The 18,886-nt window shown below is 43.7% G+C and overlaps 2 protein-coding genes, 1 long non-coding RNA gene and 1 pseudogene across 4 annotated transcripts; 3 read left to right on the forward strand and 1 right to left on the reverse strand.

Moving 5' to 3' along the window:
• Positions 1-2,468: 2,468 nt before the first annotated feature.
• LOC149982315 (cordon-bleu protein-like 1) lies at positions 2,469-6,281 on the forward strand (annotated as a pseudogene). Its single transcript, XR_016497514.1, has 6 exons — positions 2,469-2,935; positions 4,406-4,999; positions 5,263-5,453; positions 5,543-5,761; positions 5,937-5,996; positions 6,196-6,281. The product of XR_016497514.1 is annotated as a cordon-bleu protein-like 1 (transcript).
• An 18-nt stretch (positions 6,282-6,299) lies between these two features.
• On the forward strand, positions 6,300-6,954 carry LOC149982316 (uncharacterized). The gene is made up of 3 exons (XR_016497515.1): positions 6,300-6,387; positions 6,577-6,631; positions 6,871-6,954. It is a non-coding gene; the product is annotated as an uncharacterized LOC149982316 (long non-coding RNA).
• A 136-nt stretch (positions 6,955-7,090) lies between these two features.
• LOC149982317 (uncharacterized) lies at positions 7,091-11,540 on the forward strand. Its single transcript, XM_090242200.1, has 3 exons — positions 7,091-7,114; positions 7,427-7,504; positions 7,722-11,540. Exons 1-3 carry the CDS (start codon positions 7,091-7,093, stop codon positions 8,358-8,360), a joined length of 741 nt encoding a protein of 246 aa, XP_090098326.1. The 3' UTR covers positions 8,361-11,540.
• On the reverse strand, positions 9,985-16,022 carry LOC110527099 (complement C1q-like protein 2). Its single transcript, XM_090242201.1, has 4 exons — positions 15,962-16,022; positions 15,733-15,797; positions 14,717-14,858; positions 9,985-14,497 (listed from the first exon to the last, which is right to left on the reverse strand). The coding sequence occupies exons 1-4, from the start codon at positions 16,020-16,022 to the stop codon at positions 14,211-14,213; spliced, it is 555 nt and encodes a 184-aa protein (XP_090098327.1). The 3' UTR covers positions 9,985-14,210.
• Between the last annotated feature and the right edge of the window lie 2,864 nt (positions 16,023-18,886).

Here is an 18,886-nt window from a genome sequence, read left to right on the forward strand (position 1 = left end):
TCACAGATTTCACTATATTAACATGAGTGCACACCAGATAAGTGACAATCGTAGCCAATACAACACATTTACATAGTAATATATTTACTAACTAACTGGTGCGGGGAATCTTCACTGTTTAACCACCAAAGAAGGTTACACGATTACATTCAATGTGGACATGTGTTCCTCTGGGCTTAATTTGATTAAACTCCTACTTGGTGAGTGACTGCTACTGTGTAAATTAAACTTTAGTATAGGGACAATGTCCATCGCCTGCCATAGTCCAGTCTGACCTTGTGTTATAGTGTTGAACCAAGCGGAGCCTCCGAACAGTAGATTTCTACTCCCTCAATGGTGCTACTTTGTCTCCATAAATCACAGGCAAGGGTGTGTGTATTCATTAGTTGCATTCCTTTGCAAAAAATTTAGTCTGTTGCATAATGCTTTGCATTATTGAAAGGTTTTGCACTGGAAATAAACTGTTTACTGTCTCCTTTAGGTGTGATGGTGTGGGGTTGCTTTGCTGGTGACACTGTCTGTGATTTATTTAGATATCTTGTCTAGCATGGCTACCACAGCATTCGGCAGCGATACGCCATCCCATCTGGTTTACGCTTAGTGGGACTATCACTTGTTTTACAACAGGACAATGACCCAACACACCTCCAGGCTGTGTAAGTGCTATTTTACCAATAAGGAGAGTAATGGAGTGCTGCTTCAGATGACCTGGCCTCCACAATCAGCCGACCTCAACCCAATTGAGATGGTTTGGGATGAGTTGAACCGCAGAGTGAAGGAAAAGCAGCCAACAAGTGCTCAGCATACAGTATGTGGGAACTCCTTTAAGACTGTTGGAAAAGCATTCCTCATTAAGCTGGTTGAGAGAATGCCAAGAGTGTGCAAAGCTGTCATCAAGGCAAAGGGTGGCCACTTTGAAGAATCTAAAATATACAATATATTTTGATTTGTTTAACACTATTTTGGTTACTACATGATTCCATATGTGTTATTTCCTAGTTTTGATGTCTTCACTATTATTCTACTATGTAAAACAGTAAAAAATAAAGAAAAACTCTTGAATGAGTGTCCAAACTTTTGACGGGTGCTGTACATGAATTTGTACAATACAAACTCTTGTTTTAATTTGGAGTAAAGGGTTTTTGTTGCATAACGTTTTGCAACAGACTAAACGTTTTGCAATGGAATCTGACTAATGAATACACCCCAGATCAGTCCTCCCCATTGATGTGAATATATTGTAGACACAGAAATCGGAATGGGTTACCTTCAGTATAGTATCACCACACAGGACAACATGACTGACAATGCAAAGATGACAGCACACAGACCTACAAGGCATACTGTATAGTCTCTAGTCCGAGCAGGATGAGAAGGATACAGCAACTAAGAAGATTAGAAGTGTTTTAACAAATTAAAGGGAATACGGAGGGTTCACCCAGTTGAAATAATGCCATAGGAGCCCTTAGACAGTAGGGTCTATGTGTAGACAGGACAGAGTCTGTGATGTCAGAGGGCTGGGCAGGGCCAGAAAGTGCAGTAGTTAGGGTTCACTAGGCTGTATAGTACAGTAGGGTCCATGTGTAGACAGGACAGAGTCTGTGATGTCAGAGGGCTGGGCAGGGCCAGAAAGTGCAGTAGTTAGGGTTCACTAGGCTGTATAGTACAGTAGGGTCTATGTGTAGACATGACAGAGTCTGTGATGTCAGAGGGCTGGGCAGGGCCAGAAGGTGCAGTAGTTAGGGTTCACTAGGCTGTATAGTACAGTAGGGTCTATGTGTAGACAGGACAGAGTCTGTGATGTCAGAGGGCTGGGCAGGGCCAGAAAGTGCAGTAGTTAGGGTTCACTAGGCTGTATAGTACAGTAGGGTCCATGTGTAGACAGGACAGAGTCTGTGATGTCAGAGGGCTGGGCAGGGCCAGAAAGTGCAGTAGTTAGGGTTCACTAGGCTGTATAGTACAGTAGGGTCTATGTGTAGACATGACAGAGTCTGTGATGTCAGAGGGCTGGGCAGGGCCAGAAGGTGCAGTAGTTAGGGTTCACTAGGCTGTATAGTACAGTAGGGTCTATGTGTAGACAGGACAGAGTCTGTGATGTCAGAGGGCTGGGCAGGGCCAGAAAGTGCAGCAGTTAGGGTTCACTAGGCTGTATAGTACAGTAGGGTCCATGTGTAGACAGGACAGAGTCTGTGATGTCAGAGGGCTGGGCAGGGCCAGAAAGTGCAGCAGTTAGGGTTCACTAGGCTGTATAGTACAGTAGGGTCTATGTGTAGACAGGACAGAGTCTGTGATGTCAGAGGGCTGGGCAGGGCCAGAAAGTGCAGCAGTTAGGGTTCACTAGGCTGTATAGTACAGTAGGGTCTATGTGTAGACATGACAGAGTCTGTGATGTCAGAGGGCTGGGCAGGGCCAGAAGGTGCAGTAGTTAGGGTTCACTAGGCTGTATAGTACAGTAGGGTCCATGTGTAGACAGGACAGAGTATGTGATGTCAGAGGGCTGGGCAGGGCCAGAAAGTGCAGTAGTTAGGGTTCACTAGGCTGTATAGTACAGTAGGGTCCATGTGTAGACAGGACAGAGTCTGTGATGTCAGAGGGCTGGGCAGGGCCAGAAAGTGCAGCAGTTAGGGTTCACTAGGCTGTATAGTACAGTAGGGTCTATGTGTAGACATGACAGAGTCTGTGATGTCAGAGGGCTGGGCAGGGCCAGAAGGTGCAGTAGTTAGGGTTCACTAGGCTGTATAGTACAGTAGGGTCCATGTGTAGACAGGACAGAGTCTGTGATGTCAGAGGGCTGGGCAGGGCCAGAAGGTGCAGTAGGCTGTCTGCTAAACAAGGATTACAGAGCAAGGGATCTCTCCCTCTCTCTAATTCTCTCCCTCTGATGGGGGTGAAATGACAGTCATGTTGATGGAATCTCATTTCTGGACAGAGAGAGGTAAGGACATTGTCTATTTGAAACTGATTTGTGGATTTGATTGTTGTGTAACTGCGGGACAATATGTTGGGATAGGGCTTGGAGAGCACTAATCCCTCCTGCTCTTGGAGGAGTAAAGCCTATTCTGGTTTGCATTAGCCAGTTGACCAACTTGGCCCAGGCAGGGTTGCATTTCATTATGTGCTTGGTCTATTCTGAGTATATTTGCTCTTGTTTAAAGAGACAAAAAATAAGTGTGAATGTAAGTGTTTAACCTATTCAATTAGGTGTTCTGATTACCACCAACATTCCGTTGTGTACTTAGTAGAGGCAAGAATGGAACGGCTATAAAATATAACGTGTTTTGGTTATGTCATTTAGATGTTCACAGGAGCCCCCGGCATATTATTCCACATTGAGTGGAGCGCAGGCACCCTAAAATTGTTGGAGTCCAACAGCTATAAAGCTTACTAGCAACTTATTCATATAGGAACGTGGTGACGAACAGTTACTCAGAGCTGCTGAGGAAGGCATGCATCGTTGAACTCACTTATTTAAATACTCTGGGGGATGTCTGATATAGACCAGGGGTTTGACACTTTGCAGGCTGGTGCTCCGTTTTGTCAACCACGCGTGCCCCAAAACGTTGAACAATACGATTGTGTGCATCGCGGTTGGTGCGTGAATATTACAGTAGGTCTCCCTTATTTGACAAACGTGTCCAGGAAAGTTTCGATGTTGTCTCGTAAGCAGATTCATGTTGTTGTAGTTTGTATAACTTTTAAACGAGAAGTAGTATAAATGTACTTGGCAGTGACATTAAAATATTTAATTTAGAACTAGTGTGCCAAATGCGCACACAGTCAAAATCCAGTCAGTGCCAGGTGGTCAAGTCTGGTGACAATTTCAAATTAAAACAATCTAAATGTAGTTACTCTTGCTGAGTAAGTCTTGTAGGATAAGTCCATGTTTTTGTCGGAGAAAAGGAGGATAACTGTTTTACGGTCTGTGATAGACTATATATGCAAAAGTATGTGGACACCCCCTTCAAATTAGTGGATTTGACTTTTTCAGGCACACCTGTTGCTGACAGGTGTATAAAATCGAGCAAGCAGCCATGCAATCTCCATAAACAAACATTGGCAGTAGAATGGCCTTACTGAGGAACTCAGTGACTTTCAACATGGCACCTTCATGGGATGCCACCTTTCCAACAAGTCAGTTCATCAAATGTCTGCCCTGCTAGAGCTGCCCTGGTCAACTGTAGGTGCTGTTATTGTGAAGTGGAAATGTATAGGCGCAACAACAGCTCAGCAGTGAAGTGGTAGGCCACACAAGCTTACAGAATGGGATTGCTAAGTGCTGAAGCATGTACCGCGTAAAATTGTCTGTCCTCAGTTGCAACCGAGGAATCTGGGTTTGGCAGATGCCAGGAGAATTGTAATGTTTGGTGGAGGAGGAATAATGGTCTGGGGCTGTTTTTCATTCCAGTGAAGGGAAATCTTAACACTACAGCATACAATGACGTTCTAGAAGATGATGTGCTTCCAACCTTGTGGCAACAGTTTGGGGAAGGCCCTTTCCTGTTTCAGCATGCCCCCGTGCACAAAACGATGTCCATACAGAAATGGTTTGTTGAGATCGGTGTGGAAAAACTTGACTGGCCTGCACAGAGCCCTGACCTCAACCCCATCAAACACCTTGGATAATTGGAACGCCGACTGTGGAGGCTGTTATAGCAGCAAAGGGGGACCATCTCCATATTTATGCCCATGATTTTGTAATGAGATGTTGGACGAGCAGGTGTCCACATACTTTTGGTCATGCAGTGTAAGTCATGTATTATAGTAACACTTTTAGTTGACTGTGGCATCAGCTTCTCACAGGATGACATCTCCTCTCCTTATGTGGACATTGTCATGTGGACATTAGGAGATTCACCTGAGATTCAGTCAAGGCTCCGACTCTGTGGTCGCGTCTAGACCCCTGGGGAGGCTCCATGGAGGAGTACCTGCTGAAGAGGGAGCATACTCTAGCAGTGGTTCTACCAGGAGGCCTGGAGAAAACGGCCCAGATACATGGGAGGTAAGAGGCATACAGACAGAAAGTTTCGTTGGAGCCATACAAAATCGTACTGTGTATTTGGAATGGATTGACTTTGTACGAAAAAGGTATGAAAATGTATGCACTCACTAAGATGCTCTCGATAAGAGCATCTGCTAAATGACTCAAATGTAAATGGGTTCCTTTTATATTTGAACATCATTAAAATTAATTTAAAACCATGAATATAACTCTATACTGTGGACACATGTATGAACACCTGCACTGTGTTTCTATCCCTACAGTAAACCTGTGATGGACATACTGGTCACACTCTGTGCCCTGAACCACCTGAATCCATCTGAGTTCACCATAGAACTCCAGAAACCAAATCTCCTTCAATCCCAGCTCTCTGATTGGAGCCATGGAGGCTCACAGGATCCTACTGAAACCTAAAGGGGGAGAGGAGAAGATAAGAAGGCTGTACGTGCCAGAGGTAAATGCTAACAAAAATGCATCTGTACACACTAGCCAATCTCCAACCTAGGTCAGTTTATGTACTGAAGGGATACTGTTTCCTGAAAGGTCACTGTACGTCTGCTGATCAACTACAAGAAGAACCATAAGGTCATTGTGAGGGTCAGCCCTAGAGTCCCTCTGGAGCAGCTCCTGCCTGCGGTGTGTGTGAAGTGTGAGTTTGACCTGGAGTCCACCATTTTAATGAGAGCCAATGGCTCTGAAGAACCTTTAAACCTGAGCAGGTCCCTCGGTGGCTAAGGGAACTGTACGCCAAGGACATGGCAGGTGAGAGATGTCTTTATGTAACTCTGCTTTTCAGTTTTGGTGGCATACTTGTTTCATACCCAAACTGTTTTTGGAGACTGTCTACAGTATATTATTTACCCACTGAGTGCATCGTGTCTATATACTGTAAATAGGAAAATGCTAACATGGATGTCTATTTCTAATCTTGAAAAAGAAGAAAGAGAACAGAGGATTGTTCTGCTTATTCAGGAGAATTAAGAAGAAACCAGAAAAGGTACTTTATTTTACTCTCCCACAACTTAGCTTTAATATTGTATGTAAGCATTGTGTAAGAAATAGATTTTATACTTTGACTAGATCTGTGGATGCAGTTTTTTCTCTCAGCCGTACTAGAATTGAGTGCGTGGTAAGATTTCAGTGTACACTGATAAAGCTTTGTGATATGTGTTTTTTGCTGTGGTCTTCTTCTAAAGGGTCTCTCAGTGAGTGTCCCGGCCTCGTGTGGTCTGAAAAACCAGCGGGTGGCCAGCATCAGCATGAACTCCCTGGGTATCCACTCCTCCAACACCCTGCCCATGGACAACACCATGGCCATGAAAAGACGGGCACCCATGCCCCCCATGGCAGGCTCCCAAAGCGCCCCTGCTAACCTCAACGTCCAGCCGGTGAGTGACTGGTGGTTAGGGAGTAGGATTTAGGGCTGTGTCTCGATACTATTTCATGGTTTTCTTTGCTTGTCTGCTTTGTTAAGCCTTTACGAAACACAGCCCTTATTTTAAGTGTTTCTAAAATCCCCTATTAGAAAAATGAATGGTGGAAAAATGATTGGAACCATTTCCTTGTTTGTCCACTAGGTTTTTATGGGTATTATTACACCACCACCGTGGGGCTCTATAGGTGAAAGGACAGGTGAGGCTTCCACCATATTGACTTCACCTGATCTGATTGCCTAACTATGTCCTGCGAGTTTAGTGGTTATAGAGAAAAAGACACAAAAAAAATAAGCATGTCAATACTATTGAGACTCAGCCGATGACTTTAGACTTAAACTAGTGGTTCCAAATCCTTATTCCCTGACCACAGTGAGAATGTATGGTGGATTTGGAGGATCCTGGGTTAAAGCGGTATTTGTTTCTGGTGTTTTCCAGTTGACCTCTAGGAAGAAGAGGAGAGCCCCCCCACCTCCTCCCTGTGCCCCCCCACCATCATCCTCCTGTGTTATCACCCCTGAGATCAAAGGTCAGTCATTTTGAATCACTAGTTGACTTGACATTTGAATGGACTCTCAGTGTTGTAATATTGAGTTAGATCAGGAATTGGCAACTTTGATGGGGGGGGGGGGGGGGGCACAAAAAAACAGAACTTATCATGAGGGGCTGCAGTGGCTCGTGGGTCTGCATACCCAAATCATACAGTTGACCATCCCTGAGTTAGAGGGTGGGCTCATGTCGAATCATATACTGCATATGGTGTCTCACCTGTCTGCTAGTGGTCAATATGTTAGTGGGCTCGTTCTGTTGACTCCTATTCCCCTGCCTGACTGGTTGTCCTGCTTGACTGTTGGTTCTCCTTGGCAGTGGTGTTCATCTGTAGGCTGTTAAACACTGATTAGGGCTCCCGGTAGGCGGTACTTCTCAATCCTGGCACCTGAGCAGGATTGTAGACCACTGTTCTAAGCAGTGTCCCCTTCTTTCTCCCCTGCAGACGGCGAGTGAGAGCTGCGTCCTCCTTTCCTCTTCCTCTGTGCTGCTCCTTCTGTTCCACTCTCCTCTTGTCCCCGTGGTGAACGATTCTTCCTGCTCTCCTCCATGTTGGTTTTTTGGACTGTTGTGTTTATCACTCGGTTGTCTTCTTTATAAGCTCTTTATTTGATTTCTGTTTCATGTGTTAGTGTGTTGTGCTTTTACCGCCTGTGTAACCTTTTGTTTAGTTTCTCTGGGTTTAGATGGTAGGTTTCTCAGTACAGTCACACATTGCTTTATTTCCTGCAGCATCATAGCTGTGCCTTCTAGAGAGACGCATCAGGACAGTCCCAGAGGAGTCGGATACACTCTCAGAGATATCCAACCCATACACAGCTTTGGCCCACACCAATGGAATACCTGGAGATGAGGTGACCTCAACTCCTGAACTACTGGAGAGCAGGGGATTGTTCTGGAAGCCCAGTCTGGTGATAGAGGAGGCAGAAGTGGACCGTTTCTGTTTCCCTCCTCCCCCTCCCCATCCCCCTGTGTGCTATGATAAGGAGGTGGAGGAGACGGAGCCGGCCCAGTTACGAGTGAGGCCTCCTGGGGGAACAAATCATCGCCCTCCCTCTTATCCTCCCCCTTCTCTTCCTACGATGAGTCATACCTTCTGCGAATCAGCGGAGGGAGACAATCAGACTGATGCCTCTTCTTCACCCAAACTGAACATGATTAATTTGACTTCACCCAAACCATACGTGCCTGCAGCCCTGGCCAGGAAAACTGCCATTCCCTCCTGCTTTACCCAGGCTGTGACTCTAGCCGCCCGTAAGTCCCAGTCCTCCTGTCCTCGAAGGCCAGCACCAGACTTGCTTCCCTCCTTCTCCGGCTCCTCACCCTCCACTGCTTTACTGCTAACCAATGCGGTGAGTGATGATTTTGACCTGCACTGACACAGTGATGACATGCACATTTTGCCATTGTAGCAACTGGATTGGACCCAAAACTGAACCATTGTTTACCCCTATCATACTGCAATGTGCTTCCTTCTATACATAAAGTTGCCATTCTTAACTTTCATGATCTCTCTGTGAACCTCACATGTTCCACAGGTGAACTCTTTACACCAGTGGAGGCTGGTGGGAGGAGCCATAGGAGGACGGGCTCATTGGAATGGCTGGAATGGAATAAATGGAACGGAGTGAAACAGGGTTTCTATGTGTTGGATACCCTTCCATTCCAGACATTGCAATGAGCCTGCCCTCATACAGCTCACCCCACCAGCCTCCACTGCATTACACAGGAAAGAAGGGAAGGGCATATCTTTATGGAAGTGTGTACATTCTACAGTGTGATTATTATTTTTTTCTCTCTGGAAAGACGCCATTTGTTACATTAAATGGCGACATATGCCTTTCTTCTGAGACACCTTAGTGTTTGTTTGTTATCTTCATGTGTATGTGCAAAAGGTGGTATATGGCCCTGTAGAATACATCTATGGACATGCTCACACTCTGTGTGACCTGGTGGAGGAAGGACCTAATCTAAACTGGTGATATTCGTGTCTCTTGTCCTACAGGGGCCATAATGGCTTCATAGTAAATCTGTGAAATGGAAGTTTCTGTTTAGGTCGAGGCAACTGCAGTGAAGTAGTGCCGGCCACCACATAGTCACATGACCTCCAAATGGACCCCACTTAGAGGTCGACTGACAAATCCCAGAAGCCCAGGCCCCTGTTTTGCACTGGGAGACATATGAAAGCTGGTGGTTCCTTTTAACATGAGTCTTCAATATTCCCAGGTAAGAAGTTTTAGGTTGTAGTTATTATAGGACTATTTCCCTCTATACCATTTGTATTTCATTAACCTTTGACTATTGGATGTTCTTATAGGCACTTTAGTATTGCCAGTAACAGTATAGCTTCTGTCCCTCTCCTCGCTCCTCCCTGCGCTCGAACCAGCAACACAACGACAACAGCCACCATCGAAGCAGCGTTACCCATGCAGAGCAAGGGGAACAACTACTAGAAGGCTCAGAGCGAGTGACCTTTGAAACTCTATTAACGCGCGCTAACTAGCTAGCCATTTCACTCCGGTAACACCAGACTCATCTCGGGAGTTGATAGGCTTGAAGTCATAAACAGCACAATGCTTGACGCACAACAAAGAGCTGCTGGCAAAACGCAAAGAAAGTGCTGTTTGAATGAATGTTTACGCGCCTGCTTCTGCCTACCACCGCTCAGTCAGATACTTAGATACTTGTATGCTCAGTCAGATCCCCCGAGCTGACAAGGTGAAAATCTGTCGTTCTGCCCCTGAACGAGGCAGTTAACCCACCATTTCTAGGCCGTCATTGAAAATAAGAATGTGTTCTTAACTGCCTAGTTAAATAAAGGTTAATAAATAAATAAATAATAATAATAAAATAAATGTAAAAAAATAATAATAAATCGGCAAAAATACAGATTTCCGATTGTTATGAAAATTTGAAATCAGCCCTAATTAATTGGCCATTCCGATTAATCGGTCGACCTCTAGTATAGATCAATATCATTCTCTGAGGCTGACCGGAACATATTCCAGTTCAAAACAATCTTAGAGCGTGGCTTTCGAATGGTCAGACCAGCGTTGAATGGTTCTCGTCACTGGTACAACCTGTTTGAGTTTCTGCATATAAACCGGGACGAGCAAGATGTCAGCACGTTATAAAAACAACATTTATCCAAGACTTAATCCAAGAGTTTGGTTAGTGTACAGGTCATTTTATGTTCACTGAATGTTTGTTTTTGTATCATGCTACCTGAATTAATTGGAGGCAGTGCTGCCTTTTCCTTATGTTATTACGATATTTGACTTTTATGCGAAGATGTATTTATTTGACCTTGGTAGTACAGTATTTATGGGCTCTACATTTTTGTACTTGGAGTTTCCTGCTGACTCGTTAGTGTTGAAATGTGCCAAAACCGAGATTAAATCATATGTAATCTCTCCTCACCATCTCTTTTTGTTTGCCAAGGACAGAACTCTGAAATAAGACGACTTAAAATGTTACATTTCATTCTGTACATATCACACCTTTCTGAGTGAATTATTCTATATATTTTTTCCCAGACATGTAACATTACTATAAGTAAATGATATGCCTTAATCAACTAGTGTGTTGCTTTCTTTTGCCACTGGAGGGCAGGAGCACACCTCACAAATATCTCATGCACAGAACCACTGAGTGAGCTGTTTTGTGATCCACACTTGATCAATTATTAGCATTGACATCCAGATACTAAAGAAGAGCATCAATTATCGTTCATCTTCTTTGTCTTTACTGGTTATATCTTTTTTTAAATGCATTAGTGTGTTTTTATTTCAAGCCTTGTTATCTTTTTCAATTTATTAAGTTATGGTTGGTATTTGACAAGGCTATTCTACAGGGTGCCATGTTTAGAACATTGCAAGAAGATGATATGTAATATGAAATGGACATGATGTGAAATAAATCATGTTCTTGCTATGCATTGTTGTTCAGAGTGCAACACATTACTGAATAAACTGAGATGATGTACAGTGTTAAATCTTGTACTGTTGACATACTGTACCCCTGCCCGAAGGCTGCACTGTGTAACAGTATGCATGGGTGCTGAGTGCATCCACAGTATATTGATTCAGCTCTGGCCTTAGAGAGAGACAGCCAGCAAGCAGCCGTCGCTACATAGTCAGGCCTAGCCAGAGCAGATGCAGCCTGTGGTTAAAGTCTCTTACTACCAGACCAGGGCAGAGCGCTGGGATACACTCCTCTCCTCTAGCTTGTGAAGCGACCTCTGACCCTATCGTGTTTCCACGGTGATCCCCCCCGGAGGATGTGTCCTCGCCCTCAAGGGCAGCGGCGATGTCATGTGGCCGTTGTCATGGAGAATGCCATTATCGCCCCTAAGGGAGAGTCACGTCTCGAAGGTAGAGGAGAGACGCACACCCACACACTGAAGCTACCTAAAGATATCCAGTACAAGTGACAACTCTGGCATTCTCCTTCTTGTGATGAAAGGTTGCATTGCAACCTGGGCTATGATGTTATACACTACATGACCAAAGTATGTGGACAACTGCTTGTCGAACATCTCATTAAAAACTCATGGGCATTAACATGGAGGGCTCTCCTTTTGGGCTCTCCTTTTGCTATAACAGCCTCCACTTTTCTGGGAAGCCTTTGCACTAGATGTTGGAACATTGCTGCGGGGACTTGCTTCAATTCAGCAATGAGCATTAGTGAGATCGAGCACTGATGTTGGACGATTACGCCTGGCTCGCAGGCGGCATTCCAATTAATCCCAAAGGGGTTCAATGGGGTTGAGGTCAGGGCTCTGTGCAGGCCAGTCAGGTTCTTCCATACCGATCTTGACAAAACATTTCTGTACAGAACTCGCTTTGTGTATAGGGGCATTGTCATGCAGGAAAGGGCCTTCCCCAAACTGTTGCTAGAAAGTTGGAAGCACAGAATTGTTTAGAATGTCTTTAAATGCTGTAGAGTTAAGATTTCCTTTCACTGGAACTAAGGGGCCTAGCCCGAACCTTGAAAAACAGCCCCAGACCATTATTCCTCCTTCACCAAATTTTACAGTTGGCACTATACATTCGGGCAGGTAGTGTTCTCCTGGCAGCCGCAAAACTCAGATTCGTCTGTCGGACTGCCAGATGGTGAACCGCGATTCATCACTCCAGAGAACGTTTCTACTGCTCCAGAGTTCAATGGCGACAAGCTTTACACCACTCCAGCCGACGCTTGGCATTACGATCTTAGGCTTGTGTGCAGCTGCTCAGCCATGGAAACCCATTTCATGAAGCTCCCGACGAACAGTTATTCTGCTGACGTTGCTTGCAGAGGCAGTTTGGAACTAGGTAGTGAGTGTTGCAACCGAGGACAGGCGATTTTTACACGCTGGCGCTTCAGCACTCTGCGGCCCCGTTCTGTGAGCTTGTGTGGCCTACCACTTAGCGGCAGAACCGTTGTTACTCCTAGACATTTCCACTTCACAATAACAGCACTTACAGTTGACCAGGGAAGCTCTAGCAAGGCAGAAATTTGACGAACTGACTTATTGGAAAGGTGGCATCCTATGACGGTGCCACGTTGGAAGTCACTGAGCTCTTCAGTAAGACAATTCTACTGCCAATGTTTGTCTATGGAGATTGGATTGCTGTGTGCTTGATTTTATACACCTGTCACCAACAGGTGTGTCTGAAGTAGATGAATCCACTAATCCACTGATCATATTGTGTCAGTCACATTAGATATTTAATTAATAAAGCCTTTGATTAAGCAGGGCCTTTTAGATCAAATTAAATCATGCTTTATTTATACAGCACATTTCAGGCATAAATGCAACACTGCACTTCACAAGGAAAAACATTCATTAAAAAAAAAACTGAAATAAGAGGATAAAAAAAGAGTAACAAAGACTGAACAACTAAAAAGCACACTTAGGAAAAGCAAAACTAAAAAGATCTCTTTTAAATTATGTCCACAGTTTCAGCCCCCCTCAGGTTCTCTGACAGGCTGTTCCAGAGGTTGGGGGCATAACTAAAGGCTGCCTCTCCATACCTCTTGGTCCTAGGCTTTGGGGACAGAGGGCCTGAGGGACGTACTCTGAAAGCAGGTCTGACATGTATTGGGGTGCACAATTGTGGATTGATTTAAAAACCAATAAAATTATCTTAAAATGAATTCTGAAACTCACAGGCAGCCAGTACAGAGACCTTAAACCTGGTGTAATGTGTGCTCTCTGTCTGGTCTTGGTCAGTACCCGTGCTGCAGCGTTCTGTATGTTTTGCAGTTGACCAATGGCTTTCTTGGGCAGACCAGACAGGAGAGCATTGCAGTAGTCTGCTTGTAATAAAAGCATGGAAAGAGTTTCCCTGTATCAGCCTGAGAGTGAAACAGCCGCACATTGGAAATATTCCTCAGGTGGTTAAAAGCTATTTTGTTCACATTCCTAATGTGTGATTTGAAGTTGAGTTCAGAATATAAAATGACACCTAGGTTTTGTACCTGGTGTTTTATCTTTACTGCCCATAAATTAAAATGTGATCCAAATTCTCTGTAATAATTGGCTCCAATAATAAGTACCTCAGTCTTGTCTTGATTTAGCTGGAGGAAGTTGTGAGCCATCCAAGTATTTAAACCACTAATACAGTCTTAAGAATTTATCTGTGGAGCTAAAATACTCTGGTGACACAGAAATGTTTCTGTGCGTTGCAGTGAAAATCAATTACGTGCTTTCTGATAACGCTGCCAAGGGGTTACATATACTGTATAAACTGAACAGTACCAGACCCAAAACTGAACCTTTTGGAATGCCACGTGATGTCTTTTTTCTCTGAGTTCTGTTCACCAGCGGTGACAAAGATGAAGAGGCTGTTTTGTGTTGGTGTGGAGGCCTTACCGTGGGGAGGTAGTGAGAGAGACACACACAGCCTGTTTAATGTCAACCTGAGTGTGCCTTGAACACCACTACTAGGACAAGCGCCGTTGTTGTGTTACCAGTTCACACTTTGACTTGTTTCCTGGTCAAAGAGGGGTCTGGACTTCTTATCATGTCCATCAACATATGAACGTAACAACCGTTTACATTTTCAAATCAAATAAATCATTCATTTGTATGATTCTTATTATCTTATTTCCCTTTCTCTCTGCAATTCTAACTGTCAAAAATACAAGGAAAATCCTGGACGGAGTGAAGGAATCGCTTCACATCAATGATAGAAATAATCTGGATAATTTATTGATCTCAAACTCACACCAGAGTGTTCCCTTCACATAGGGAACAGCAGGAAGCCACTGAAGGTGCTGTAGTTACTCGACTTTTCATCATAGAGCTCCTGATTTACTGGGAGACGCATGTAGACCACATCCCCGGCCTCCAGCTCTAGAGTCAACGCATTAGACAAGAACCTATTACGCCCATTGTCATTGTTCTGGTGATTGAACATGACACTCTTGTCGTTGTGGTAAATATAGGCATCTATGGACTGTGGACCCTTGAGACCCATGGCAGTGAATCTGATGTAGTAGAGTCCTCTCACTGGTGCTGTGAAGACACCTGCATCAGAGGAGAGTAAAGTAAGTTAACAGACTGTCACAGACACTGTTAGCAACGCTGGAATAGCTGGTTGTCTACATGTTTCTATATGGGATAAAGATGACACAATCACAATGCTTGTGTACACCTGTTCGATAGCAGATGTCTAATGTGGACATGATCTGATCCCAGATCACATTTGAATACAAGGTGAAAGGTTTTTTTGTGTGTGTTCTGTACCTGTATTTGGGTTGTAGGCCTTGCCGATGTTGGTGATGACCCTTCTGTATACTAGTGTGGTGATACTATTAAAGGGTCCTAAATATCCATCGTTAGTCAAACCAGCAGAGAAGGCCACCTTTGGTCTGTCTATGAACACAGAGGAGGGAATTCAAATTCACTGATTAAAGACAAACAAACATGTTAAATGCATAATATGAGCCTGATGAAGACAAAAATCACCTAAAAAGACATGGAAATGAAATCCTAACAAAAGGTTTAAGTGAAAAGCAAAGATGCAATCTGCAACATTTATCATATTACAAACGCATTCGGCAATGAAGAAAAAAGAAAACACTGATTCGCCAACAGCCCAACAGCCATTCCATTAGATTACAAGCATGTGCAGTTGCAGGCCTACAGTATATGCACCATGGAGTTTACCTGCATTCTCTCTCCTCAGCTCCTCCACCATCCCCTCGCTGGCATTCAGTCTGGCCTCTAAGGCTACCCTTACAAAAAGACAGATTAGTCAACTGAAGCTTAAACTCTCTGTTTTAAGCAGAATGATTTCATATATGTGACTGAACTCAAGATTGTCTTTCTTTTACATTTGATTAAAGTACAGACTCAGCTTCAAAATGGCATATAATATGATATAATTAAGATATGTTTCTTTGAAATTTGATAAACCTGTTATTACATTTTGGAGACAAGTAGGACGAAAAATGCCCTTTCTAGAGGGCTCTTTGTTTACGGCCATTCAGCATCGTTCACACCCTCTTAATCCTTCGCCCCACCCATCTTTTAAAAAATTCCCATGGAAACGAATGAGTCAGCATGGCATCGTCCTCCAGGAAGTAGTCTCTCTATTGTCCCCCTCCATTATCTCAAACATGAGATCCTGCCTTTCTCCCTACATAGCTCAGTGCTTTCCCCTTGGCAAAACTAGGGTCATCATTTAACAGATCCCAGACACGTTTGTAATTAAGGCATATGACAGTTCAGAGGAGTAGGAAATGGCAACAAACGCCTACGATCCGGGAATCCGGTCCTTTACCTGTATTCCCATTCTCACTGTCTGTCGCTCTGGCCTCCAGGGCTAAAATGGCATGGGAAACAGCCATGAAAAGTGAGTTCATATGAGAAATATGCATAACTAACTGTCTATAAACAACTTCATAGACAATTTTACAAATACAGTTTTATTCGTGACCCTTTCTTTCTAATGAGAAACAACTGATGTTGGTGGACAAACTACATTACCTGCATTTATTCTCTTCAGCTCCTCCACCTCCCTTTCACTGGCACTCAGTCTGGCGCCCATGGCTAGAATTGTGGGAAGAAAGTAAGTTCATGATCCTCCTCTGAACTGACCTCATTATAACAAATTAATTTATATTACAAAACAGCCCTCTGACCTGTATTCTGTTCTTTCAAGTCCTCTACCTCCCTCTCGATGACACTCAGTCTGGCCCTCATAGCTGGATTTATGGGAGAGAAAAAAAACAATTCTCAAAAACATGTTGATCCTCCACTGAAATGACTTCTAAATGAACCAAATTCCATAAATACCAGCATTCTCACTCTCCAGTCTGGCCTCAGATCCTCTTCGCCATTTTTCTCTCCACCTTCTTTCCATCTTTTTCTCCATGTTCCTCATCTTCTCTCTCTGCTCCAAAATCATGGTTCCCAGGTTATCCACCACGTCTCTAAGCTCCTCTACCTCACCCCAGATATCAGGCGTTGTGATGGTCTGGCCGGTCGTCTGTTTGCTAGTCAACTCTGTATCTCCAGTCCCGCGGCTCTCCACTAAACTCTCTCTATCCCCTCCACTCTCTCCCTGAGCCCGTGTCCCAGACTGACAGAGCAGCAACACCAGCAGAGCTACAGCACCCCTCATTCTGAAACGACACCTCTTCAGAAATAACGCCGCCTGTGAGGCTCACTACAGGCAAAAAAAGTAGTGAAGCCTGAGAAGTGTTTCACATGTTTCTGACGTGATGTGTACAAAGTAACGTCAAGGATCCTGCTGAAGAATTCAAGGTGAGCTGACTGCCTTTTTAATCTGAGACACTGCAAGGTTGTGGGAGAACCTGTTATTTGGTTGAAGGTCTTTCTTTATCTCCATAAGGTACCGTGTGTTGATGTTCGTGTTTATCTATTTACACAATACTAATACTGTGACAGATCACACACAGTGAATGAATGCACACCGTAGACACACAGATTAACTGATTACACATTCACAAGTAACACATCACATTATAATGACATTTTTTATAGTTATGCACACACATGCACACACACATGCGCACGCGCTCACACACACACGCACACACACGCACACGCACACACAAACTGTTGCATACTGTCGAATCAATTGAACAGCCCACAGAACAACCAGTAGTCAGTACTTCCCATTAATTTATTCAGTCATCTGTTCATTTGTTTTTTTAATCTATATATTATACCATTAAATGTATAGATTTAGGATGTTTTACAAAGAGCCTCACGGCTGGTATTCATACTGTAGTAGTAAGATGATATGCTCATCATAAATAAGCCTACAGGTGTGCTTGCGGTTGGAGTGTGTGTGTGTGTGTGTGTGTGTGTGTGTGTGTGTGTGTGTGTCCACTCGTTGGTACGTGTGTGTGCTCGTGTGTGTGTGTGCGTGTTCACGGAGTAGCTTTCGCTAGGATTGAAATAGGCAATCGATGAATAACCCAAAGCGTTGTTCTCCTGGACACACTGACTGACTAGCTGGTGGGGGAGAGGAGCTGAACAGTACTCAACAGCTCCACCTGGGGACTGACATCCCTCCCCCCTCCCCACAGTCCGATAGAGATGCAGGAAAGAGAACGTTAGCAGCGCCTGAGGGGCTGTTGTGTTAGGAAACAAAATGCGGGGGAGATGATATTTGACCTTTGACCTGGACCATATATTCAGCTGATCTCTTCTACTTTGGAAGAATGGGAAATCAGTGGTTTCCATGTAATTGATATTGTCATATTCTTGTAGTGGTGCTTTTTGTATGAGGATATGTGGTAACCTGGTTAAATGTTAGGGATATGATACTGGTGATTGTTTTTTATGATGTGGCAAATAGCCAGGGCAAACCAAGACAGAGCAAGACAGATGTGCTTGTATTCAAAATTACCATTTATTTGAGTTTTGTCAGATTGATGCCAACTATTTCACTGTAAAAGAGAGAGAGAGAGAGAGAAAGTGTGTGTATGTATTTTCGAAGCAAAACTTTACAGCTATGCACAGTAGCATTTTTTTCAGTAATTTCGTCAGTATCACTATTCAAGGTCATTCAATTAGATATTTTAAACAGGAGAGTAGTAATAGCATGATTTGTTAAGTATGTTTTTGATTTACCAGTTGGCTGTAGTGAGTGTAATAATACAGTAGTGAATAGGAGATGAACAAGGCTACCGAACAAAGCTACTGAATGAAGTTACTGAACAAGATTACTGAACAAGGTTACTGAACAAGGCTACTGAATAAGGTTCCTGAACAAGGATACTGAATAAGGTTACTGAACAAGGCTACTGAATAAGGTTACTGAACAAGGATACTGAACAAGGTTACTGAACAAGGCTACTGAATAAGGTTCCTGAACAAGGATACTGTTTGCATAAACACTTTTCTGATGTATTTTGATTCAACACAAATTGTATACTCTTATTTAGATGGGTGTGAAATTCTGCACAAATCAATGAATGCATCATACATCTCAACAATTATATTATTTTATACATATCAAATATGTGGATGTTCGGTATGAATGTACAAGTGGTCTGGTAAAAGAGAAAGTATGTTTCTAAATCACATTCACTTGTTTCGTGTGTGTAGATGACATAACGAACCAGAACTGACAATACCCTCTTGCGGGGGGCCGGAACAGATTGAATGGCCCGGAATCGGGTGTCGGACTCGGCCGGAATCCAAATGAATGACTGCCCAGAATCGGCCCAAGTACATCGGGCCGTTTCCGTCTACCGGAATTCAGCCACTTTACCGGTATCTTACCAGATCCCCCCAGAAGCGGCCCAATGCAACTTCAATAAATGTTTACAAATGGCCCAATTTAGTCATTTTAAATATTACTATTATACATTGTGTACATACAAATTATACCCATCCACAAAAAAAACATTTTCAGTTGGAGGAAACACCATACAC

This window comes from Oncorhynchus mykiss, chromosome 7 (genome assembly GCF_057628025.1).
Source record: "Oncorhynchus mykiss isolate SJ-2025 chromosome 7, ASM5762802v1, whole genome shotgun sequence".
NCBI classification, from domain to species: Eukaryota; Metazoa; Chordata; class Actinopteri; order Salmoniformes; family Salmonidae; genus Oncorhynchus; species Oncorhynchus mykiss.